The sequence below is a fragment of the Polypterus senegalus genome, chromosome 18 (genome assembly GCF_016835505.1).
Source record: "Polypterus senegalus isolate Bchr_013 chromosome 18, ASM1683550v1, whole genome shotgun sequence".
NCBI classification, from domain to species: domain Eukaryota; kingdom Metazoa; phylum Chordata; class Cladistia; order Polypteriformes; family Polypteridae; genus Polypterus; species Polypterus senegalus.
The window spans coordinates 21385094-21412156 of record NC_053171.1 but is presented as its reverse complement, the minus strand read 5'-3'; the positions used below and the strand labels follow the sequence as shown (position 1 = coordinate 21412156).

The window sequence follows — 27063 nt, the reverse complement described above, 5'->3', positions numbered from 1 at the left end:
ATTAGCGAAGCTGAATGGTGGGCTGCGTGTAGGGGAAGCAGAAGCTGTCTGAAATGATCTCCATCAAAGAGAAGCGTCACGTCCCCTCCAGCCGGGGTCAGGGTCACAGTCCTACTGAGAGAAACAGGGTGTGGGCGCAACACAGATACGTAATTACAACAGGTGACAGGAAGCCGAACCCTTGCAGGAGGTGACAATTGGTGAGATGATAGAAGTTTTTATTTTACAATAGAATATCAGAGCGAGAGAGACCTACCATATTTTGATTTCAGACATTCTCTGAGATTGCTTTGCTTATTCGGATCCTGATGTTATGCTTTACAGCAGTCAACAGCTCATATACAGTTCACTTTATATAGTGCCTTTCACAGAGGGCATCACCTCAAAGCACTAGCGTAAAATTATCTACTTTTTTTGGGACAATGTGGACACAAACCGGAACGGGGATTCTCCACACTTTGGTGTATCGTCCACAAGGCATGAAGCCTGTCGTAAGGAAGAATGTCGTCATGCAGTACACGAGGAGCCACTCGGGCAACCCCTCGGTAAGGGTGCCACCAAACAAAGCCTCCAGTGTGGCAGAGCTGTCATGGAAACCTCTCCGGTGCTTTTATATCCCACCAGACCGTCCAAGGTTGCAGTGCTGGGCTGTTGATTCAGATGAGCCAGGCCCTTTTGTTCAGCCATTAGGGTGTGCTTGACTGAACAGTGCAAATCAAACTGGGTGTCCCATCAGATTAATTATTTAGTCATGTCATGCTTGTAATGAGGCCCTTGGCAAGCATCCAGTCTCTGCTGAGAGAAGCAGGCGTAGGTAGCTCGAGTTTAATAGTCGGAGGCCGGCAGACTTGGGAACCGTGTGGTCATATTGAAAGAAAGTACCGCGTGTCACTAACGTCACCTCGAGGGTGACGCCAGCATTTTTTAGATGTGCATTGATTGTCCCGGGCTGGGAGTTCCAGTTGGTCAATTGAGATTAACTGACTGGTCAGGCTTGGGTTGGTGTAGCCAAAGTATTTACAAAATATATGATTACATACGATTGGCATATCTACAGTATATAGTGCCTTTAGAAAGTGTTTAGACCCCTTTACTTGTTACACGTTCTGTTATGTTGCAGCCTTGGCACTAAAATCATTTCAGTTCCACCCCACCCCCCTCCCTCTAAAAGCAACACTCAACACCCCAGAATGACAAAGTGAAAACAGGAACTTAGAAAGTTTGGCAAATGTATGAAAAATAAAAAAAACAATCGGGAGTGCGCTCCCCTCGTATACTGAGAGAGAGAGAGGAAAAGATCATCAGAAGCATTTCTCAGATGTCATATCTTTGTTTCTCATCATAACTAATTGATAATATCGATACACCAGCGTTTGTCAACCTTTAAGTATTTGCAGCCTGAGTTTTCATAACAGTTTTAATCGCGCCCCCCTAACGTTTTTTTTGAGAGGAGCCCACTAATACCAATTTGTTCTTTTTTAATTAATGATAGATCATAGATGCATATTTTATTATACCTACTTAACTTTTATCGACATTTATTTAACTCTATATTTATTTTTCTAGCATCAGAATGTAGTTTAAGTTAATTTGTTTTGGTTTCAATATATTCACAGTGCATCCGGAAAGTATTCACAGCGCATCACTTTTTCCACATTTTGTTATGTTACAGCCTTATTCCAAAATGGATTAAATTCATTTTTTTCCTCAGAATTCTACACACAACACCCCATAATGACAACATGAAAAAAGTTTACTTGAAGTTTTTGCAAATTTATTAAAAATAAAAAAACAGAAATCCCATGTCCAGAAGTATTCACAGCCTTTGCTCGATACTTTGTCGATGCACCTTTGGCAGCAATTCCAGCCTCAAGTCTTTTTGAATATGATGCCACAAGCTTGGCACACCTATCCTTGGCCAGTTTCGCCCATTTCTCTTTGCAGCACTTCTCAAGCTCCATCACGTTGGATGGGAAGCGTCGGTGCACAGCCGTTTTAAGATCTCTCCAGAGATGTTCAATCGAATTTAAGTCTGGGCTCTGGCTGGGCCACTCAAGGACATTCACAGAGTTGTCCTGAAGCTACTCCTTTGATATCTTGGCTGTGTGCTTAGGGTTGTTGTCCTGCTGAAAGATGAACCATCACCCCAGTCTGAGGTCAAGAGTGCTCTGGAGCAGGTTTTCATCCACGATGTCTCTGTACATTGCTGCAGTCATCTTTCCCTTTATCCTGACTAGTCTCCCAGTTCCTGCCCCCCACAGCACGATGCTGCCACCACCATGCTTCACTGTAGGGATGGTATTGGCCTGGTGATGAGCAGTGCCTGGTTTCCTCCAAATGTGAGGCCTGGCATTCACACCAAAGAGTTCAATCTTTGTCTCATCAGACCAGAGAATTTTGTTTCTCATGGTCTGAGAGTCCTTCAGGTGCCTTTTGGCAAACTCCAGGCGGGCTGCCAAGTGCCTTTTACTAAGGAGTGGCTTCCGTCTGGCCACTCTACCATACAGGCCTGATTGGTGGATTGCTGCAGAGATGGGTGTCCTTCTGGAAGGTTCTCCTCTCTCCACAGAGGACCTCTGACAGAGTGACCATCGGGTTCTTGGTCACCTCCCTGACTAAGGCCCTTCTCACCCAATCGCTCAGTTTAGACGGCCGGCCAGCTCTAGTAAGAGTCCTGGTAGTTTCGACCTTCTTCCACTTACGGATGATGGAGGCCACTGTGCTCAGTCCTGTCTCGGAGGTCTACAGACAATTCCTTTGACTTCATGCTTGGTTTGTGCTCTGACATGAACTGTCAACTGTGGGACCTTCTATAGACAGGTGTGTGCCTTTCCAAATCATGTCCAATCAACTGAATTGACCACAGGTGGACTCCAATCAAGCTGCAGAAACATCTCAAGGATGATCAGGAGAAACAGGATGAACCTGAGCTCAATTTGGAGCTTCATGGCAAAGGCTGTGAATACTTATGTACATGTGCTTTCTCAAATTTTTTGATTTTTAATAAATTTGCAAAAACCTCAAGTAAACTTTTTTCACGTTGTCATTATGGGGTGTTGTGTGTAGAATTCGGAGGAAAAAAATGAATTTAATCCATTTTGTAATAAGGCTGTAACGTAACAAAATGTGGAAAAAGTGATGCGCTGTGAATACTTTCTGGACGCACTGTATTTTTCAGATTTTCAATTCTTGTTTTCTTTTTTTCACATTTTCACACCCCCCTAGGGGGCCCCGCCGCACAGTTTGAGAACCACTGCGATACACAATCATTTATCTCCATTTATTATCAAACTTTATATTCAAATATTTTCACAGGGAGGTTGAAAACGGTGGTGGAATTTTGTCATGATTACATATGCATTACCTCGATTACGTGCAAAGTGCAAACAACCACCTAAAAATACAGAAAAAGTGTTAGTTATTATATAGTATTTGTTATGATAAATTGCTAAAGGTAAAACTGCATTTAGCGACATTTAATTATGATGATGATGGTGGAAATAAAATAACAAATCATCAAATTAAATGTATTACTAGGAACACGACGGGGACGTAGCAGCTTATTGTTCCCATTACATCTTTATATTTACATGGCATGTTCAGTGTTAACACAGTGTTTCCTTATCATATAATGCACTTTGAGCTACATCATCTGTATGAAAATGTATTCCAGAAATAAATAGTGGTGTTGTATGCATGTTGTGAGGTTGTAACATAAAATATTGCAATAAATTTGAATTGTGCGTGTCTGTGATGCAGTTTAATATCATATTACTGAATAGTATGGCACAGTCTGAGAATAAACCTGATCTACTTCTCCAGTGCTCATTTGTCACCGGTCACACTTTCATCCACTGCAGGATTTGCACAGGAATCGCGTTTCACTTTGCAGACGAGAAGAACATCTCATCGTTGTCATACATACGTAAGTACCCACATGGTGTACCAAATGCACCGTATGGAACTCGCAGCTGTGCATCCACTCTTGAAACCGGCTGGGGGCACAACTGAGGGAAACCATTGCGACCCTGCACTTGTAGTGAAATCAAGCTGACGACAGAGAGATGGCGGATGCTGCTGGTAGGTTCAAGTAAAAGGATGCTGGACAAAAATGACTAATATTGGTGTACAAATTACACCAGTGTGAGTCGTTAAGGGTTAATACATTATGCAAAAAGTCTATCCTACCCAGAATGCTCAATTGGCTAGGCAGCCTGCTCTAGGAAGAATGATAGTCGTTCCAAATTTCCAGAATTACTGAGGCCACTTGGGAACTTTCAGCGCTGCAGGCTTCAATGTTCAGCTTTCCCCACATGTGTGCCTCAACACAACTCTGTCTCTGAACCGTGCAGGTAATTCTTTTGACCCCAGGGCTTGGTCTTTGTCAGCTGTGGGACTGTCTGCAGACCGCCATCTGCCTTTCTTAATCCTGAACAGTACAATCAACTGAACTGACCACAGGAGGCGACGCCAGACATTTTAAAGACGACCAATAGAATGAAATGCACCCGAGCCAGATTTCAAGTGTCAGAGCAAAGGGTCGGAATATTTGGGTCAATGGGATATTGCATTTTTTTATTTTTTTAAATTTGCAAAAAATCCTCAAGTCCTGTTGTCACTTTGTCATTAATGGGGTATCAAGTGTCGCTTGATGTGTGGGGGGAAAAAAAAAATGAATGTAAGTGATTTTAGCTCTAAGATGCAACCGATGTGAAGCTGAAAACGACAAGGTAGGTGTGCCTGGCACCAAATGGGCGCTAGTGGTGGGGTGGGGGTCCAACCTTGAAGTTTAGGGGCGCTTGGTTAATCGACGATCAAATTAAAGTCTGTTCCCCCCTTGGAGGTGAGCAGTTAACATGATTAGCAAAAATCAAATAGAAACGTTACGGTCCCCCCAGAAGCTTCAGCCACTGGGCTAGAATATAAAATGTGAAAAAAAAAAAAGTGAAGGGGTCTGAATACGTTCTGAACTTTAAGAATGGCAGCACCTTGCAAACCAAGTGAACAGATTAACAGGTGTCCACGGTGGTAAAGCAATCGCAAAGGTTTCTCTAATAACCAATTAGCATTTAAAATGACTAAGGATGAGCTAAGGGAGCTGACCATTAGGACACTGAAGATGGGGCTTTGCAGCCATATGTGAATAATAAATTAAGAAGGAGTCATTTATCCAAAGTAACTTACAAAAACAATGTAATCAAGTGAACAGAACATCAGGCTGGGGGACGGTTTAGGAATAACTTTACAGGACAAGGGTACAAAATTGACCGTCATAATCGAAGAGCTGTTAACCTCCTTATAGCGTTCGACCCAAGCATCACTCAGGCTGTAAAAACCGCGTTAGTTAGTTAGTGTCACTCGTATAGAGGCGTCACGTGTAAGTGTTAGACTCGGGCTGTAAAAGTGCTAACGGCGCTACTCCCAAGTTTTACTCAAATAACGGTACATAGATAGATAGGTTATTAATCCCAAGGGGAAAATTCACATAATCCAGCAGCAGTATACTGATACAAAGAAACAATATTAAATTAGATAGTAATAAAAATGAAAAGAATTAAAATAAAATTAATATTCGCATTTACTCCCCCGGGTGGAATTGAAGAGTCGCATAGTGTGGGGGAGGAACGATCTCCTCATTCTGTCAGTGGAGCAGGACGGTGACAAAAGTCTGTCACTGAAGCTACTCCTCTGCCTGGAGATGACACTGTTAAGTGGATGCAGTGGATTCTTCATGATTGACAGGAGTTTGCTTAGTGCCCGTCGCTCTGCCACAGATGTTAAACTGTCCAACTTTAATCCTACAATGGAGCCTGCCTTCTTAACAAGTTTGTCCAGGCGTGAGGCGTCTTTCATCTTTATGCTGCCACCCCAGCACACCACCGCGTAGAAGAGGGCACTCGCCACAACCGTCTGGTAGAACATCTGCAGCATCTTACTGCAGATGTTGAAGGGTGCCAACCTTCTCAGAAAGTATAGTCTGCTCTGACCTTTCTTATATAGAGCATCAGTATTGGCAGTCCAGTAGGCGCGTCTTACACAAGCATCAGGCCGGAGTGGTACTAGGGTGACTGTGTAGACGTATCTTCTCCAGGCCTCATAACGGCATCTCATAAGAAACATTTTTCAACAGCCCAGGTGTTGCATGCTCTTGACAGTGATGTTGAGGAGCCTCTCGTTGGCGACGACGACGACGACGATGTGATTCTGAAATGGGCAGCGAAACCAAAAGTGATTCTGATGAATCCGAAAGGGATGCTCGCGTTTGGACTGCTGTTGACCCTGCTTCAAATAAACAAACACCACCTTGTTTTGATGATGTGTGGTGGCCTGGAATAAAAGTGAACATTGACAGCCAAAAGTTATTTCTTGATCGTGACGTGATTAAAAGAAATGTTGTTGAGACGAACCGTTACGCTGAACAGTGTTTGGTAACTGAACGTACACCTAAGCAGTTTTCCCGTTCAAAGATATACCACACAAGACATTTTGACAGTATATAAGGTATTAGCATCATCAAGCCAAACAATGTAATGCTAAGGAGGTTAATAAAATGCAAGCGAGGTACAAGTCCTTAAGCTCATGTTACATTAGTCGCCTTTCAGTCGTAGCCTTCGTTTACATAACTTAGCCAGTCAGTGCTGCACTCCTGTGAAGTCAAATGTCTAATGTGACATACCCAATAACTGACCAGGATAAATTCAGGGGGCGGGGGTCTTTGTGTGCACGAGTTGAGAACCAATGAGCACTCAGCTGGCAGTACAATGCATAGACAAAGAATAAGGACCACGCATGCTTTATACCTCAGAAGATGTATCTGCCTGCCTGTCTATCATATAGTACCTTTCATTTAAAATTTACATTTAATTATTTGGCTGACGTCTTTATTCAAGGTGACCTGCAACATTTATGATACAATTAGTTACATTTCTTTTGGTTTTCCAATTGGAGCCCAGGCAAGACGATCCATTCTGGCACTCTGCACATGTGGGTTAGATTCTGCAAAGAGCTGCTCGACTCTTTTGAGGAGTTGATGGAGAATCTCGAGGCTGAGATCTGGAGTGCTGCTTGGCAGGGTAGGAAACAGCACACACAATGCCCGATGATGTGCTTTTGCCACAAGCAGCAGAAACGAAGAGCTGGTAGTGGTCACTAGGGCAGCAGCTTTGAAGGGAGGACTATGTAATGGTGCTGCCAAGCTGCATCAACCAGGGATGAGACACCCATTATACGAGCTGGCTTTTTATCACCAGTGGCCTATAAAAACGGCAAGACTGCAGAGTTTCAAAAGGAATTCTATTGAGCAGACCTATGATAGCAAACAGCCATGTACGGAACAGAAGGTTCCATATTTGCACTCAGCACAGGCATTAAAATAATAAACAAAAGATATAAATTTCTTTCAAAAACATGAACATTTCTGGGTGTCCAGACTTTTGGCTGGTACTGTATCCACCTTTATTTTTGAGATTGGATTGTGGTCATTTGTTTTGTGAATGGCAAAATAACAAAATACTGTACAATTTAATGCAACAATGTTGTACAAAAAAAATTATGGGAAAAACACTGGCACCATAAGTTGACGAAGTAGAATTATGGGGCTCTGCAGTTAGAACAGAACAGTTAATTATGAAAAAGTATACCTGTTCTAATCACAAAAAACAACGGCCAAGTTCCTAAGTGTTATCTGAGGTAGAACTGAGGATCTCCCAGGACTGACCACCATACAAATACAGTAGGTGTCAGCAGTCCCTGAGAAATGCGTACCGAGTGTGGAGATCGCGGGCGTCTGGCAGGTTTTGCAAGATGAATTTGAGAAAACGTCTCTTTATGTACAATACATTACGTGTTAAGTTGCCGCGACTTTGGCTTACGTTTAACATGCCACTGGTCTCGTTTTTCATTGTTCTATGCGTGTAGGCTACACTGACGTCGTGGATAGTTGCCATTACATCGACGCAGCGACAGGGGTTCCCGTCGGTGGACCTCATTTTGGTGCCATTTTAAGCAACTGTAATAGATAAGCCGCTCCAGTTATTCAGGACACTCGAAACCGATACGGCTAAAAAAAAGGAACACGCAACCGAATGAACGATCTTCTCGTAACTTACTGAAAGAAAAAGAAACGAGGTTCAGCCAAACTTCAATTCATCGAATACTGCCGAGTTTAGCTTACTAGCCTAGTCCTAGAAAGTTGCCAGAGACAACAAAACACGTTGTTACATTCGTCTCTTCTGGGCACGTGCTTACTTCGCCGCACTCAAGGAAAGCACCTGCTCGCACCCTTCTTCGCCGCTCCTCCCAACTTCAAATCCTTCAGCTCCGTGCCGTCCCCCTTTCCCTTTTGTTCCCGATTAAGTTGCGGAGCAGCGACCCGTGGGTTGTCGATTACGTCACTCCACAAAATTCAATTGGATGGCCTGTCAGGACGGTTGGGCGGTTGCGACTTGTGATTGGCTACCGTTGATGTCTGTCTGGAAGCGGGCGGTGCTTACTGTCGCAGGTTGGATGCTCTGCAGTGAGCGGAGCGCGAGAGAGGCGCAAGGTGGTGAAGTGGTGGCGGCGGCGGCGTTACTTTTTTTTTTCTTCTCACGATCTTTTGATCTATGCATGGCTGTCCGAGAACGCTGCTAAGTGGAGGTTATTTGCAAAGGGTATTCGGCGAGTTTGTTTAATTTTTATTTTTTGATTTTTGGACTGGATTTTTGAGTATCGCCTCACGATGGGACGAAGCCGGGCGTCGCTTTAGCTTCTACTATTTGGGATTCATCTAGAGACAACACAGATGGTCGCTTTGTCCCTTCGCCTCGCGCCTCTAGTGCCCTAAAGCGACCCGACTTGAAAGCCCTTACAATTACTCCGTCTCGTACCATGGACATCACTTTCTCCGAGTTGATGAGGAACTTCTTGGAGTGCCCTCTGGTGACTTGGGTGAGTTGTTCGGGGGGTCCAAAACAAAACGGGGGGGGGTGTTAATTGTTAAATTGTTAAATTGTTAGATGCACCTGAGCGTCTTCGTCGATGGGTTCTGCGCACTTTGGCGTGTGTTCGCGCGGTGTTCTCATGATCGAGTTCTACCCCCGAGGACAGTCGCGTTGGCGGTTTGTCAGATTAACGACCGCGTCCGTACGCGCCCCTTTCTCGCATGCCGCGCTTACTCGCCTCTCCTCTCCTCTCACATGCACGCTTAACTTTAACGTACTGCGATCGGTCCCATCGGTAGCTGCATTGGTGTTCGGTTCACTCAGTAAAGCTTTCTGAATAAAATCAAGGTCGGTTGAGGATTGATTTACACGCCCCCCAAAAAAACGCGTGCACTTTCATTATTTTTTAATCGCGTGAAAGCCGCGCATCATTACATGAATCAAGCCTGCGCATTGTGATCTGTGGTCTTCGCAGCGGCTGGCGGCTTTTCAGACATCATGTTCTTTTTATTTATTTATATATATATATATATATATATATATATATATATATATATATATATATATTGCAGACATAGCGTTTTGAACACCCTTCCATGGACTGGCGGCCCGCCCGGAGCTTGTTCCCGTCACAAGCCTGATTTGAAGTGAGCAGTTTTAAGAATGTTGTGTTATGTACACCCGCCAAGATGCGGTTTTGTAAGATGATTTGCCTCGTAAAATAATGAAAAAAAGTTTGTGTCTGCCAGCAGTTTGCCAAAGTTTTAAAGTAAAAAGTACAGTATATGCGTATCAATCGGCACAAGGGTTTATAGAATGCCATTAAAGAAAAGCAGACTTTTAGACTGTGCAATATGCCAGCCATCTCAAAATCTGCTGTGTTCTTCTGTAACAGCCAGTGCATAGCGTTGTGGTGCAGGCAGCAAGATGTAGGACTTGAATGGTGTTGCAGTTCAACAAAAGATCCATTGCCACATATACATAGGCTGGCTCATATTGGTCCATTTTAGGTTAATCAGACCACTTAATAGCTTGTGTGTATCCTGTGGGAGGGAAAAAAAAAATTAGACCCAGACTGACAGTGAACGGAGAAGATTAGGAACACCTCTAGGGTTCAGATGCCTCCAGACAAGAAGGGCACCAGTGCCACTCCACAAAGATTTCAAATTCACAATACATTACCACACACACCCAGGTCTGCACATAGTGGACCATCTTAGAATCATCAGAGAACCTAACGGAACGTCTTGTGTCTGGCCTGCGAGAGAACAGAGACTCTGGGGAAGCCACGCAAACACAACAAATAGAGGAGACGAGGAGTCAATCTGAGGTTCAGATGCTTCTTAATGAAGTGAAAGCCACACACCCTTCCATCAATCAAGCCTGCATGTTGTGATTTGTTGTCTTTGCAGCGGCTGGAAGCTTTTCTGGCAGCATGTTCTGCCCCCACCACCTCCACACGTGTGAAGAACACCCTGCGATGGACTGGCGTCCCGCCTGGGGCCGTTTCCTATCACAACAATGACATGAAGGGAGAGTTTTGAGAATGTTGTGTTGGGGACCCCTGCCAAGTTGTGGTTTTGCAAAATGCATGGCTTCTTTAAATTAAAAGAATGCAGTTTGATGTATTTGCCACCATTTCAAAACAGAAGTGCATTTTATAGGTAACATTCGCATGCATTTTATTTATGTATTCAGCACAAGGGTAATGACGAATACAAAATGCCATTTTAAATGGTTGCTTGTTTCAGTATCAACGCACTTTCAGACTGTCTTTATGCCCATCCACGCAAAATGTGTTGTGTTCATCTCTAAAAGCCTCCGTCCATCCCTTCAGCGTGTGAGTGGATCAGGGAGTCAAGCAGGCTTTCCAAGACATGTTTTGTCTCCTATACACAAGACGACACAATGTCTTAAAATACCCATCCTGTCATTCACTTTGCCATTTATTTGCTTAGCAGATACTTTTATCCAAAGTGACTTACAAATACTGTGTAATCAAGCAAACATCACGCCGGGGGACAGTTTAAGAACAAGTGTTACAGGGCAAGGGTACATAATTCCCCGTCACAAGGGAAGAGTTTTAACAGAAGGTAAGCAGTTACAATTCCTTAAGCTCATGTGACTTTAGGCCAGGGGTCGCCAGCTCCAGTCCTGGTGGGCTGCGGTGGCTGCAGGTTTTCATTCTCACCCTTTTCTTAATTATTGACCTGTTTTTGCTGCTAATGAACTTCTTTTGAATTCATTTTAATTGACTTGCTCTTGAAGACTCCGACCCCTTTGTTGTTTCTTTTTCCTTAATTAGCAGCCAAACAATAATGAGATCCAAAATGAGCCAAAACAACTGGTGTCCATCATAGAATATCTGAAAATAAAGAAAGATGAAGGTCTCAGGAATGTTGAGCTGCTCAGGTCCACAAAACATTTGAACAGAAAAGAGAAAATCAACAATTTGGGAAATGTCTGCTATTGGACAACGAGAGCAGCAACAAGCCATGGAATTAAAGAACAGGTTTAGTGAATGACAGGAATCAACGCCTCATTAAGCAGCTGGTTGGAGTAAAATTGGTTGGAGTTTAAGGCTCTGACTTAGTTGGTCTTCTGGTGGCTCCGTCACTTCACATTTCATTTCTGTTTGAATGCCATTTAAGGAAAGAGAGGAAGAAATTCAGAGGAATGACGGAGAAATTTAGGGGAACAAATCTTAAAAAAACAAGTAAATTAAAATGAATTCACAAGAAGTTAATTAGCAGCACAAACAGAGCACTCTTTAAAAAAGAGTCCGCTTGAAAACCTGCAACTGCGGCCCACCAATACTGGAGTTGGAGACCCCTGGGCTAGGATAATATCAAACAGGTTGGAGGGGCGGGGTCTTTGTGTGTTAGACTTGAGAGCCAATGAGCATTGAGCTGGCAGTACAAAGCATAGAGTGTAGCGATTTTTATTTTGTTTTATACCTCAGATTATCATATCGATCTATCACAGGGGTGATAGCGATCGACCGGTAGATCGCATTGCATTCAAAAAAAACATTTTTTTAAACGTTAGTCTATCATATATCCTCCCTATGACACTTGATTGACATACAGGGTGGCCAGACTGAGATCTCTTCTCTTTTAACACACTGGTCATCCCGCACACACACACACACAAACTACTGCAAAACTCTGGCTGTGATCTAGTTAGCCTTCCAATTTTTATCGACTAAAGAAGGGATTTAAAAAAAAATTGTGGGCTGGATGTGGAATTGGAAGAGGATTTTTTTCTCACAATGTCACATTTGAAGTGCGTTTGTCTGATCTGTCAATCTATCATTGCTATTCCAAAGAAGGAAAAAGTGGAAAGGCACTGTCGAACTGTTCATAAAAACTACGAGACTGACATCCTTCCAAAAAGCGATCTGAGAAAGAAAAAGGAGAGGGAACTAAAATCGCAGTTAATCAGACAGCTGTCATTTTTCACTCGGGTGAATTCAAAAGCTCCTTGACTGCATTATTCAGATCTACTTATTTATACGTGTCAGCCTTCTCTCACATGACGATTATTAAATCCAAATACTGTAGTGACCATAAATGTATTGAATTGTTATTGTGCCATAAAGGTTATTCAGTTATGCAAAGTACAACATATATTTTATGTATAAAGTATACTCAGTATATAATATATATATATATATATATATACACATATACATATATTTATATATATATATATATATATACACATATACATATATTTATATATATATATATATATATATATACACATATACATATATTTATATATATATATATATATATATACACATATACATATATTTATATATATATATACATATACATACACACATACAGTACAGGCCCAAAGTTTGGACACACCTCCTCATTCAATGTATTTTCTTTATTTTCATGACCATTTCCAGCACTCCATCACTCTCCTTCTTGGTCAAATAGCCCTTACACAGCCTGGAGGTGTGTTTGGGGTCATTGTCCTGTTGAAAATAAATGATCGTCCAACTAACCTGACTTCTGCACAACACAACTGCTGGTCCCAACCCCATTGATAAAGCAAGAAATTCCACTAAAGAACCCTGATAAGGCACACCTGTGAAGTGAAAACCATTTCAGGTGACTACCTGTTAAAGCTCATCGAGAGAATGCCAAGAGTGTGCAAAGCAGTAATCAGAGCAAAGGGTGGCTATTTTGAAGAAACTAGAATATAAAAAACATGTTTTCAGTTATTTCACCTTTTTTGTTAAGTACATAACTCCACATGTGTTCGATCATAGTTTTGATGCCTTCAGTGAGAATCTACCAATGAAAATGGTCATGAAAATAAAGAAAACACATTGAATGAGGAAGTGTGTCCAAACGTTTGGCCTGTACTGTATGTGTATATATATATATATATATATATATAAAATATACTGAGTGTGTATGTATATAGCATTTTTAATGTAGGTAGATCATTTCCACCTGGTCATTTTAAAAGTAGCTCGCAGGCTGAAAAAGTGTGGGCACCCCTGATCTATCATATAGTGCCTTTCCTATCTGTCTGTCTGTCTGTTTGTAACACGGGCTGCGATTTTCAGTTGTGTCACTTGACATGGTGCAGTGATGAGATCAGTGACTGTAGTCAGCAGGTCTGACTTACCCCAAAACAAGAAGGTGTGTAATGTGACATCAGCTTTGGTTACAAGAATCCATCTCGGCCCTAATGAGTTAGACAGAAATTCACCAAACATGAGAGCCTTCAAACACTTCTTTAACACTTGTGTGTGTCAGAATTTCGAATGGAGGTGGGCAGCTTGTTCCACCAGCTAGGACTACACATGAAAAGAGTCCAAACTGGGACTTGGTGCCATCAGCAGACCTGAGTGGTTGAGAAGGAGCATAGAACCTCACAAGTGTGTCTTTGTTTGTCATTCTAAATGAGTTTTTTTTTCATTGTTATATAAAGTGTTACTTTTTTACCAAGGTATTCTGGCTAACGTGAACTAAGGTTTATATTTACAAACAACTAAAGTACAGTTTATATTTAAATCTGACAGTAACATGAGTGATCAGGTTAGTATACATTTAATTTGTAGTTCAAAGATGGCCGTCAAGGTGGAGGATGAGCTTGGTGTCTGTTTTTCTGGAGTTTGCATGTTCTTCCTACATCTGTGTGGGTCTTTCACCAGGCACCACCAGGGTTGACTGTGGGTGTGTGCCCTGAGATAGACTGGCATCCTGTCTAGGGCAGCTTCCTGCCTTGCAATCAGTTTTGCCGGTCTAGGCCCTTCCTGCTTGTGACCCAACAATGGACCAAGCGGGTTCATACAGTTAATGGCTGAATGGATAACATGCAAGTCTGATATGGAGAATACCAAAATCATGAACACAAGCATTTTCATTGTCGGTTTTAGTTTGCCACTCTTTCACAAAAGTGAATGTGCTGTGGGCTCCTTGACCTTCAAAATGGGTTCTGTTCTGTTTCATACACACACTTGTGAAATGTTTTTCTGTTCTTTCACAAGCTGTCCATCCATGTGTGTTTGTGTGTGTTCTTATCTTTATCCAATGCTTTGTGTGTGGTGCTGGCACATGATAGGGTTGTCCTAGTCCACCTGTGGGTGCAAATGCCATGCTAGTAGTTGGCACTGAGTTCTGTGCTGAAAACCTTCAATACGTCCTCTTCTACTGGGGCTTATCTCAACTCCTTGAAAAGAGACCCAAGTTCTCCAATGAGAAAAATGAAACCGAATGGTGTGCCAGTTCAACGCAAGATGCATTACCACACGTACCCTGGCCTTCTCATATTAGGCCGTTTTGGGGACATCCGAAAATGTTAACAGCTTGTGCTTGACCTGCAGGAGTAGAGAGACTTGAGGATTTGGCTGGGGTGGAATCCACAAAAACACGGCCAATACAGGAGTCAACGAATCAATCCAGAGTTCAGATGCCTTGAGATAGGGAGGTTGCCATCAGTGTCGCTCCACATTTCACAAAAACTATCCATCCGTGCATTGTTCAAACCTTCTCAAGTTCAGAGTCGAGGTGGGAGTCAACCCTGGATGGTATCCTTGTATGTGATAGGGCACATTCCTGTGTATAAGGTGGCAAGTTAAAGATGCCTATCAGCATGGCATGTAGATCACTGGAATGTGGAAGGAAAGCGGAAAAAATGTGTAAACCTCAGGTGGACAATGCTAGGCTGTGGAATTCAAAGCCAACTCTAGTGGTGTGCTGCCATGCCTCTTGGTTTGACAGCCTGCCAAGTATAAGTTACTTCCTCACATTCTAATCTGTTTTAGTCTCCTTTACTCACTCACGCTCTGCTGCTTCTGCTCACGTACAATGCACAGGACCTCAGTGGCCTTAACCTTCAGTTGCTCCAGGGTCGCTGTACAATGGCTGACCCTGTGCTCTGACCCCAAGGGGTATGCGAAAAAGCCAAGTAATTTCCTTTGGGGTTAATAAAGTTTTAAAAATAATAAAAAAATAATATTTGTGTTCTTTCTGGGGAATTTGGAGGCCAGGACAACCCTTGAACTCTTCATCATGTTCCTCAAACCATTCCAGAACAATTTGTGCAGTGTGGCAGGGCACATCTATCCTGCTGAAAGATGCCACTTCATCAGCAAATACCGTTACATTGAAGGGGTGTCTTTGTCAGTAGTGATGTTTAATTTAAAGCATGCCCCCTAACCAGTGTCCCCATGAATGCTTGAACCCAAGGTTTACCCAGCAGAACTGTGCCCAAAATATCACCTTCTCTCCTCTGACTTGTTGTTTTCCCACAGTGCATCTTGGTGCCATCTCTTCCCCAGGGAAATGACACACATGTACCTGGACATCCATCCACATGATACAACAGAAAACAAGATTCATTGGACCAGGTGACAATCTTCTCTTGACCCAAGGTCCATTTTTGATACGTATATGCCCTTTTGACGTTAGATAGGGCTAACTTGGGCGCTCTCACTGCCCTGTGGATATAAAGTCCCGTATGCACCACGGTTCAATGCACTATGTCGTGACACATTACTCCTGTAACCCTCCAAACAGGGTAGCCTTTGTTGACCACTCATATTGATGGATTTTGAACGCCCACCACCATGTTGCCAATTCATGTTTTTTTTCTTTCTCAGACTACTAATAGGCAGTACTAATGCTAAAAGCCTTGCCGTTTTGGAAATGCTCTGACCATAATGATTTGGTCGTCCAGTTCTTTACACCTGCTGATATCTTCTGCATTGAATATGTCGACCATGAGGACCTGATATCAGCTTACTGTATAATCCAGTATTCGTTGACATACGTTGTTGTTATGAGACAGTCAAAGCCATTCAATTCACATGGGAGTGTCCATAAAGTGGAACAGCTAGATTACGCAAGTGCGTGTGTATGTATATACTGTATATTTAAAATATTATGGTTTTGCTGTATACTGGTACTGAAAAAGTATTGAAAACTGCCAGCTTTTAAATTAGCATTTCTTTAATTTCAGTCTCCTACATGGGGTTGATGTGCTTCATGAAACGTCTACAAACAGCTCGGTCCGGCACCTTCACGCCAGTCAAGCCCATTTTCCCTCAGATCGTCTTTTACAGTATCCATCCCCCTCTGCTTTGGCCTTCTGTGTTTTCTCTAACCCTGCACTTTTCATTTCTCATCACTCTTTTACCTGCATATTCATCGTCTCTTCTCATCACATGTCCATAGCACTTCAATCTACTTCCCTTTATTTTTTTAGATATCTTTCTGACTTTTTTTGTACCTCTGAATGTCTCATTTCTTATTCTGTTCTTTTCTGTATCTCCGTACATTCATCTCCACATTCTGATTTCTGCCACGTTCAGCTTCTTTTCCTGCGCTTCCACTACTGCCCACATCTCAGCTCCATACATCATTGCAAGTCGCACCACTGTCTTAAAATCTATACCTTTAACCTTAACCTTAATTCTTCAAGCACACAATACTCCCAATACCTTCTTTCAATTGTTCCATCCGCTTAGCACTCTGTTGATTATCTCTGTGTCTAGTTTTCCATCTTGGGCTTCCACTGATCTGAGATACTTCAACTTACCCAGTTTTTGCAATGGCTTTCCCTGCATGTGAAGTTCTTAATCCTTACCATCATTAAACCTCAGATATTCTGTCTTCTTCCTATTTATCTTCAATCCTCTATCTACCAATGCCCTTCTCCATCCTTCCAACGTCCTGTCCAATTCCTTGCTACACAACAGTATCATCAGCAGAAGGCCTGCACCAGGTGGATTGCTCTTTTATCACACGACTCAACAAATCCATAACCAGATCAAAGAGGGAAGGACTTTGAAGAAGATCCCAGGTGCAGGCCTACTATAATTGGGGTCTTGTCTGTTACCCCAACACTTTCTTTAATTTCAGTACCAGAAGTAAGTGATAATTTTCAAACACCATGTGCTCAGTCATTTATTAGCGCAATTGGAAGTTCAAGTCGTCCTAACCATCCTGCACTTTGATTGTTATATTGAATAACGTGCAGTGAATTCACTTGACTTGACCATTCCTAGTTTTCATCCTCTTTCTCTGTACGTTTAGCGTTCATTTGCTCAGAGGTTGGTGTGCTTCCTGAGCAGCTCTTCTTTTCTCCACCCTAGCGGCCCGCTTCTTCTCTTCTTTCGTCGACATCTTTTTCATGTTAAAACCGATTAAGTCAGTGTTTGTGTTGCAATTACTTAGTACGTTTTCTTTAATTTTTCACTTAAGCTGGCACTTAAGTCTTCAATCTGCCTCAAGAATGATTTAAAATATCAAGAGGTAGGGGAAGTGACGGCGAAGGTGGTAGGGATGAGAACGGCACTCGTACGCATGTGCCACACCGCCGCCGTGCTGGCCACTCCCAGGAGTTGATTCTAAAATAAAATAAAAAGAGGAATAACCTTGGAGGTAAGTCATCCCCCCGAAAGCGGATAGTAGACGTCACGTAGTATATGTGTACCAAATTTCGGGTCAGTAGGTCAAATGGTTTGTGAGCTACAGGCGATTTAAAATCCTGGACAGGCAAACGGAGCGCTACGGTAGCATATTATATAAGAAGATATGTATGTTATTGAGCTCAGATCATCAAGGGGACTCTCTAACCCTCGGTCTTAGGATGTATATATTTAAATAAATGTCCTGGACTCTCCGAAGAGTGAACTCCAACCCTCACCTGTTCCTGATAATGACTTGCAGAGGTGTGCATGGCAGCGACTAGGGGGGAATGTATCAGATTTTTGCCTTGAAACCATTCTGGTCCAGCTACTGAGGTCTGAAAGCTCATACCAATACTAAAGTCAGATTTTTGGTATCGATCCAACACTTGGCGCTTTTCCACTGCATAGTACGGCACAGCACGGTTCAGTACAGCTCACCTTGGTTCGGCTCAGTTCGGCTCGGTTTGCGTTTCGACTGCAGTTCAGTACCGCTTTAGAGTAGTCGGGATTATTCACGTGTCGTTATAGTTGCGCCGACCTCCTGAAAAACTTTTTCATTCCGTGTCGCCCCATCCAGCTCTCGCTGGATCCGCTCCTCGGCTACCAACGAGAGGAACGTCTGTACTTCCTCAATAGACCACGAAACAGCCATTTTTGGTTAAAACAAAATGGTGCGTCCGAACCTTCGCTGGCTGTGCTAAAAATCTAGCGGGTCTGTTGTGTCTCGTGTCGCAAGTTCAGTGACGCAGTAATGACAATTTTCTCCGGCCAATCAGTGACCAGCAGAGTTTACACGTCACGTTTTGGTAACGGTTCGGCGCACTTGGAACCTCGGCTGAGGTGGTACTAAAAAAAGGACCAGGTACCAGGTACTGTTCCCAGTGGAAACCCCCCAAAAGTGAGCTGAACTGAACCGTGTTGTGCAGTACTATGCAGTGGAAAAGCGCCAACTTATATATAAAGTACTAGCCTTTCACTGCGGCTCCACCCACGTAGTAGTGTACCAGGACAAACTTTAAAAATCAATAAATCATCGCTAGCTAAGCGGAGGGAGGCAAGTTACACTCCAAAATGCAGAGGTAGACCGACTCCCCACTCCTGACGCCACGCTTCCCCATCCCCTCAGCCCATAGCCTCTGTGTCGGACTAGCGCAAATATATCACTCCTGCAAGCGAACTATGATCATTGGCGCAATGAGAGAAGTCGCAAAAGCAACCGGAATGTTCAAGTAAATTCTAGAAAAAACCCGATCTAAATCTGTTAAGTACTTTTCCCATGAAAAGCAGATGGACGGACAGACGGACGTTTGATTTTATATAAATAGAGATACACGATCGTGTGTGTGTGTATGCATATCTGTCCATACCGTTGAGCCTAACATCCTCCACGTTTTGTCCTGATTCCCCATCTCTGCGGTGGAAGACCTCAGGCTGTTTTTCTTTCCAGACTTGTCCCATTAGGGAACTTTATTTAGTGACCACACCTGTGCTTTGTTAGGGAAGTGCCTCAGGAGGTATTTTTGGAACTTGGCACAGGTATGCAAAGTTGCTCGCCATGCTGGGTTTAGTTTGTGTAATTTTGGTTTGGGGCTACAGTTTTTTTCCACCTGGGGAATTTGTTTAGTGACCGTACCTGCACTTAATTCTAGCCCAGGCAGTGCTGGCTACTCTTGCTTGTCCACATCAATACTGACTGGACATGTGATCTAAAACCAGGATGCTGGATCCATAAGGTAGCAGTGCCATTCAATGTACCACCATACTGGTCAAGAGTTTTAAATAGGGACTAAAAAAAACAATGTTTATGCCTGCATGTGACCCCCACTGCCTAGCACTGCTGGGCAATGTGACTTTTAAAATGCCCGCCCTGTATCACTGTCTGTGTGCATTCAGTCTGGGTGTTGTGCTTTGCCTTCCACATCCCATAGACATTCTATTTGATTAGTTACCCCCTCTCAATTAGTGGACTGGCACATGGGGCAGGGTTCGTTCCCACTTTGAGGACAGTGTCATTGCAGTATACTTCCATTCTCTGTGATTATAAATTTGATTCAGGCAGTTTTCAGTAAACAAGATGGATGGAGTTGTTGGGCTGAATGGCCCCTTCTCATCACAATTTGCCGAATGTTCTAATATGTCCCCTCCTTTCATTTGAAACTTTATCCGTTCACGCTTTTGCTTTTTCATGCCTTCCATGCTTTTGTAACGGGTTCTACTGGCGCTCACACACTATAATTTGTCTCTCTCACACACCCTGTCTGCATTCTAAGCCCACACACTTGTAGGTATGTTCTCTTCCTCTTGCCCACCCCACGTTATTGTTCTTTCTTTGGAGCCACTCAATCCCCCAGAGGCCTTTAGCTACTTGAGCACAATGCGGCAACTGCTTTTCATTAAACTTTAATATTGTGCATTGGACCTTCTCTTATTTAGGCCTGACAATTTATATCCCGTTTGATCATAGTCATTCTGAGAGGCCCCAGGAAAGGTGTTATGTGAAGTACAGTGCATCATGGGAGACTTGGGCGATGATGTTTTTAAAAACAACACTGCTATTTGACATCAGAAGGCTGTGTCTTCTCTCATCATTATGCTAAGGAGCTCTGGACAAGTCCAAAGCCATTAAATGAGTCTCTCTCGGCTCCACATTATAAGTGTTTTTATTTCTAATGCTGCGATGTTGTGACTGCAGTGGCTTTGTATTCATAACCGATCCATTCCTCCATGTGTGCAATTAAGCACAATTATGTGTATAATTATATGTTTGTCTTGAAGTTATTTAGTGTTTGAATTGTTCCTAACTCTTCAGTTTTGCTGGGTTGCAGAGACATAACTAAGGTACTTCTGATCATTGGAATGGAGAGTGAACCAGGGCATGAAACTCGACTCCTACAGCTTAGCATCATAATTCACATCTCATAAAGGCACGTGCACTCACATTTTGAATAACTGGGTTGCTTCAACTCACTAAACAAATGTTGTAAACTACAAAAAATGTCACGCAAGCCCCTTTATCTTCAATTTATTTAATTATGCCTCCTACCACACCCACACGTCAAACTGAAACCGATGTTCATCTGCTCCCGTAATGCACGTGGTGGTCTGAGACGGTTGTGCTTAAATGGAACAAATTCTCTGTGGTATTGAGTTGGGGAGCACGCATGTCCCATACCCACATCCTCTCTTGTCTACACCAAGCACTTGTACTGCAATTTTTTAATTTTTTTAAATTTTTTTTTAAAAAGGATGGTATATGAATGACTGTTACCAAAGTCAAAGCCTTATGAGAGTCTTTTTAGTTTTTTTAAATACACTTAAATTCAGAGGAAGTTGTGATGTCATGAAATCGACTGCCTTTCTACGTTCAGGAGTAGCACCTCAGATAAATCGTTTCGCCATTATTTCTGAATTAGACAGGAAGTTGATTAGCTTGGATTATCGATCTACTAAGCCACTCAGGTGATATTTGAGGTGGTATGTTGGCACAGTGATTAATGCTGCTGCCTAGTTAATCCAGGTTTGAGTTGAGGTCTATGTTGGGAAAGGGTTAACTGGGTCCCTGCAGTGACAACACCCTTATCTGTGAAAAATCTGACTTGCCTGCATCTTTTCACTCTGTACACCTCCGACCATAAATATAACAGCAGGTCAGGGCACTGGCAGACATTCACCGATGATTCTGCACTTATGGGGTGTATTGATGAGGTGGTAGAGACAGGGGATAGGAGTCAGGTGGCCACATCTTAACATCAGAATTGGTTACTGACTTTCACCGCTCCAAAGAGCCTCTACACCTGGTCACTGTTCAGAGAGTGAATATGTAGAGGCGGTCCACTCCTACAGGTACTTGGGGGTCCACATCAATGACAGGTTGGACTGGCAGGCTTTTTTTTCTAAGGGATTGTGTAACTTAAATGTGGGTGGTGACGTTCCTTCACATCTTCTATAACTCTGTCACGGCCAGTGTGATTTTCTGTGCTGTGGTGTGGTGGCCTGGTATCAACACTTCAAGAGAAGCCCACCAAATCAACAAGCTGATTAAGAAGACAGGATCAGTTATGAGGCACACTCTGGACCACCTGGGGGTAGAAGAGGAGGAGAAAATAAAAACAAAATAGAGTGCCATTATGAACAGTGCTATACATCCTGCACGTGACACTTACACTTAACGCTTTTACATGGAACCGGATTTCTAAAATGGATTGTTAACCCTTATTCCAGTTGGAAAAATCAGTTTATTGACTTCTAAGAAACCTGATTAATGGAGGTAGATTTCTCCTCGAATACCTTCAACTGGAGGTTGATGATGTCTCTGATTTTAAAGCGAGGCAGGCAGAAGTGGTGGGTTCAGGAGTCCAGAACCTGGAAGTGATGTCATAGGTGTTTGTCTGTCAATCGTCTGCTCTGCAGAGGGAGAGAGAAGAAAGGCATTATGAGGCCGCGCCACCCCACCTTCTGCAGTGGAATTACCAGGTGACAAGCCCTGTAGTTGTCTCCCATACACGTTTGTATGTGACACTACATATTTGTTTACTGTATTCTTATACAATTCCTTTCCTCTCACTATCATTCCGTTGTAAGTCACATTTTGATGTTTTTCTTCTTTACTTTTACGGTTGACATACCTCAAGCAGGAGTAGCAGAGGGACAGCATGCACAAGCCTCTCCTGGCCTTTGGCAATCTTGATGGATGGGTAAAAGAGGAAAATATATAAAACATACAGGTTGAAGTGATTTTTCTGAAAATGACTTTTGAAACGGTAAACTGATTCGTAAATGAAGTCACACAATGTATCTCTGTTTTAAAATAGATGAGTTTGCAGATTTCCCATTTCTACTTAATGGAAGATTTTCAATTTTTAAAGAGATCTGAAAGAAGAGTATGTGTGCCGTATTTCAACAAAATCAGTCCGCTGGTAGGTGAGTTGTTTTATGTGGACAGATAGATATGGCAACCACAATAGGTGCTTTTTCACATTATATTAGTTGGGAAGAAGCAGGGGAATGAACAGCCCAAAGGCATCACTAACACTACCTTGCTGGACCAGTCGGCACCTTTGGAATTGTACTCCCACACGCTTTTCAAAGCTTTAAAAAAAAAATTCATTTAGCATAATTTAATTAAAAAAATTTAATTAGCATAATTCTTTTTTTTTTTTGTAAAAACTTGATTGCTATGTATTGATTGTAATAAAATTAATAAATAAAAAAAAAAAAAAAATTCATTTGATATTTTTTTCTGACAGTTTTTGCACTTCCTTACAGTTAGTTGGCACAAGTGCCTGTGAAAAAAAATGGTGCTGCTTCATTAGTGTTAACACTAGAAACCCTGAAGCCTACACACTATCACTACGCTATTTGAAAACGCTATGCTGTTTGAACATTTTTTATTCTTCTGATCTCGCCTGTACTCCGCGTTATGGTGCATGCTACTGAAAAATGCAGACAGACTTCTTCTGTTTGGGCCCATACACCGTCAGTATGACACTGCCAGATCTAAACACTAGCGTGGCGAACTGCTTGCGTACAGAAGTGACTTTAGCTGAAGATGCAAGTCCCATTTTACTTTATGGTACCAAGCAGAGTTGTGTTGCAGTGCAGCAGTCTATTAACCAGCGAAACCGCTGTGAAGAAAAGCTGTCTGTTGTTACGGTCCTGCCTTTGTACAGTCTGATAGCGATCACAGGACGTCGTGTCTTTGATCGCCAATACAATGTATAGTTCTGAGCAGGCATCGGCAACCGCGCTGCTCTTGTGAAAAGAATGGAGATAAATGCCATCAACTCGGAGAGGGAGAAGCAAGTTCGTTGTACCACGTGAACGTCACGGAGAGAATAAAACTGAATAATAGCCAAAATTTACACCGGGTGTTACTGACTCAAATCAAATGTATGTTTATATTGTATTATAGTAATAATAATAGCAGCTCACTACCCAAAATGTGAAGCGCCAAGTCTCTAACCAGCAAGGTTATAAGGCATTAGCTCGTACCTCTACACCATCCAGGAATACGAATTAGTGTTCTGTTGATTGACGTATGCGCTTGGGTTTGTAACTCATTGACAGCAGCACGTAAATTATATGATTTTTTTTTTCTTTGTTTATTATTCTTGAATACAAGCGCTTGTGTTTATTTGATATTTGGGCTAAAGTCTTCACATGTTATACACTTCACGTCATTATCAGTATAACATGGAAAAAGTTTCTGCTTTAGGTATGTGCTCAGCATTTCTCGCATTTCCTTTCATCCTACAGTTACCCAGATCTTCATAGACATGGAACACACATGAAATGCACGTATTCCAAATAACGATATACTGTATTATTTACCCTATACAACTCCAGGCACCTCACACGCAGATAAGGAGTTTTGGCTTGAGCTGGGAGAACTTGTTGCCCAAGTTGAGCTCCGACAAGGGGGTGGATGGGGCAGCAGGCTGCTTGCTGCTTGTGCTGATTGACTCATTTAAAAAACAAAAGACGCCGACGGAGAGGTGCGAAGGGATTTAAGGTGGGCCAGGATTATGAGTTTTTTCATAGGCTTCAGGGATTCTAGTGTTTAAAAGAGGGACACCGAAGATGATGATTATTTTGAAGCCAAATGGAACTTCTGCAGTTTGTACTCACTTGGGTTTTAAATCAAATGCTAAAAAAGAGAGGCAGAAAACTTGAGAGTTTATTTGCTAGCATTAATTTAAATAAGTAAATTATTAAATGCTAAAATATAAGTAAGTTGAAGCGGAAACACTATTTCTGTTTAATTGTGATTAACTGGCCATTATTTTATATTATTTTACAACTTTTTGGGATTTATGTGCCCTGGACTCTCGAATCCCACCAAGTACACCCTGCACTGCTATACTGCCTTTTGTCCAATGCAGCTTGGAATGACTTCATTGGATTATGTTTATTGTGAGTGGCCACATGGAAGCAGTCGGAGGCAGGAAGAAATGTTTCGGTACCACTTCGGTAACCCTGTTTAATCGTCAGTCAGTCAGTCAGTCATTGTCCAATCTACTATATCTTAACACGGGGTCACGGGGGTCTGCTGGAGCCAATCCCAGCCAGCACAGGGCGCAAGGCGGGAAAAAATCCCCAGGCAGGGTGCCAGCCCACCGCAGGGCACACACACACACACACACACACACACACACACCAAGGACAATTTAGGATCAGCAATGCACCTAACCTTCATGTCTTTGGACTGTGGGAGGAAACCCACACAGACACGGGGAGAACATGCAAACTCCACGCAGGTAGGACCCGGGAAGTGAACCCAGGTCTCCTTACTGCAAGGCAGCACTGCTACCACTGCACCACTGTGCTGCCCCCTGTTTAATTGTAACTAAAAATAAAAGCAAAATGGGTGTGCGACACACAACAGAAGACTCTGACACAAATATCAGCTAGCTGTGCTCTTGGCGATTTGTTTTTTCTTAGTTTTGTAGCTCTTAATGGACTCTGGTTCTGATCAGCAATCAGATGCCACCTTCCTAGCTTTATATGGCAGAATAGAGGTAGAGTTTGCTCTGCATTTCATGGCTCTATTATGGAAAAAACAAGAAGATACCATTAAAGACAGCACCCCCTCCTGCCCTGGGGTGGTAGTGCTTAATCCTGAATGCCCATGCATGACACAGCACACATTGTACCCAACAAGTTCAAGTTTATTATCTTGTAAGTACATTGCCATCCTCACTCATATCAGTCCACTCATTTTTTAACAAGTAGCATGAAATGCAAAGGGGGCTTAAGCAGGGAAACATGAGAGAATATTATTTTACAACATACAGAAAAGAACAATGTTCTGTGTAATGATGAGGGAAAGTACAATATGTGTTTGTATTGCTCACAATGTGACTAGAAAGGCCAACAAAGATCTGTAATCCAAGCCACCAGCAGCCTCACCATTCTCCACATCGCCCGACCCTTTCCGTGGCTCTAGGGAATCCAAAGCTCTGGGGAGATTTCAGGTCACAAGGCGCGTCTCTTTCATCTTTAATGATTTAGCACTCCAGCCTGACACTTGGCAGCTGATTTCCTCCCCCAAGAAAAGATTTCCTCCCAGGCATGCCAGTCAGTGTCTTATGGGACTGTGGGCTGCAACTTCGTCCTGTTGGGGTGGGGGGAGATGACAAGTCCTGTACGTCTGTCACCAGCCAGTTCATCTGTTGGTTTATCATAATTGAGTTCACTCGAGTGTGCTAAGTGGTCCTGCTTTTGCTGGTGGGTTACAGGAACATTAAATCCACTTTCTTAGCTCCTGGATAGAGTAAGGCCTGTACAAGGAAATCTTTGTAAATCTAACATGCAGTAGACCTCTGGAATTGGTGCTGCTGTTAACTTCATTTGTAGGTAGTAACAAGCAGAGACCAGCAGCATGTGGTGTCACCCTAATCAGTCCCAACACAAAAGACTGATTTATACTTCTGCGTTGAACCTGACGCAACTTCCACAAAATGTGACTATGTGTCGTGTTAATGTGTTAAGTGAACCCTACAAAGACCCCTACGACTCTGATGGACCTGTTTGTTAATTGTATATTTCTTAAAATGCCTTTCCATTCATCTTCTAGTTTGGAAGTCAGTGAATGTATACTGCTCAAAAAATTAAAGGAACACTTTTTAATCAGAGTATAGCATCAATTCAATGAAACGTCTGGGCTATTGATCTGGTCAGTTAAGTAGCAGAGGGGGTTGTTAATCAGTTTCAGCTGCTGTGGTGTTAATGAAATTAACAAGAGGGGCAACAATGAGATGACCCCCAAAACAGGAATAGTTTAACAGGTGGAGGCCACTGACATTTTTCCCTCCTCATCTGTTTTTTTCCTCGTTTTCCATTTGGCTATGGTCAATGTGACTACTGGTAGCATGAGGTGATACTTGGACCCCACAAAGGTGGCACAGATAGTCCAACTTCTCCAGGATGGCACATCAATACGTGCCATTGCCAGAAGGTTTGCGGTGTCTCCCAGCACAGTCTCAAGGGCATGGAGAAGATTCCAGGAGACAGACAGTTATACTAGGAGAGCGTGACAGGGTCCTAGAAGGTCGTTAACCCATCAGCAGGACCAGTATCTGCTCCTATGGGCAAGGAGGAATAGGATGAACACTGCCAGAGCCTACAAAATGACCTCCAGTAGGCCACTGGTGTGAATGTCTTTGACCAAACATTCAGAAACAGACTCCATGAGGGTGG

At 42.7% G+C, this 27063-nt stretch overlaps 1 protein-coding gene and 1 long non-coding RNA gene across 4 annotated transcripts in view; one reads left to right on the top strand and one right to left on the bottom strand.

The window, feature by feature from the left end:
* ccdc88c (coiled-coil domain containing 88C) overlaps positions 1-27063 on the top strand; it is a 217997-nt gene that overhangs the window by 7647 nt on the left and 183287 nt on the right. The window contains exon 1 of one of the 2 annotated variants that reach the window (XM_039742335.1): positions 8470-8928. The exons of the other annotated variant lie outside the window; for it this stretch is intronic. Within the exon in view, the coding sequence (XP_039598269.1) occupies positions 8869-8928 (60 nt within the window). The 5' untranslated portion in view covers positions 8470-8868. Of the gene's footprint in view, positions 1-8469; positions 8929-27063 lie in introns of those variants that run through there. 2 annotated transcript variants of the gene reach the window in all.
* LOC120519167 overlaps positions 20600-27063 on the bottom strand; it is a 65183-nt gene continuing 58719 nt past the window's right edge. For both annotated transcript variants that reach the window (XR_005631402.1, XR_005631403.1), the window contains exons 2-3: positions 22153-22269; positions 20600-21944 (exon numbers count right to left, since the gene is read on the bottom strand). This is a non-coding gene — a long non-coding RNA (uncharacterized LOC120519167). The remainder of the gene's footprint in view (positions 21945-22152; positions 22270-27063) is intronic.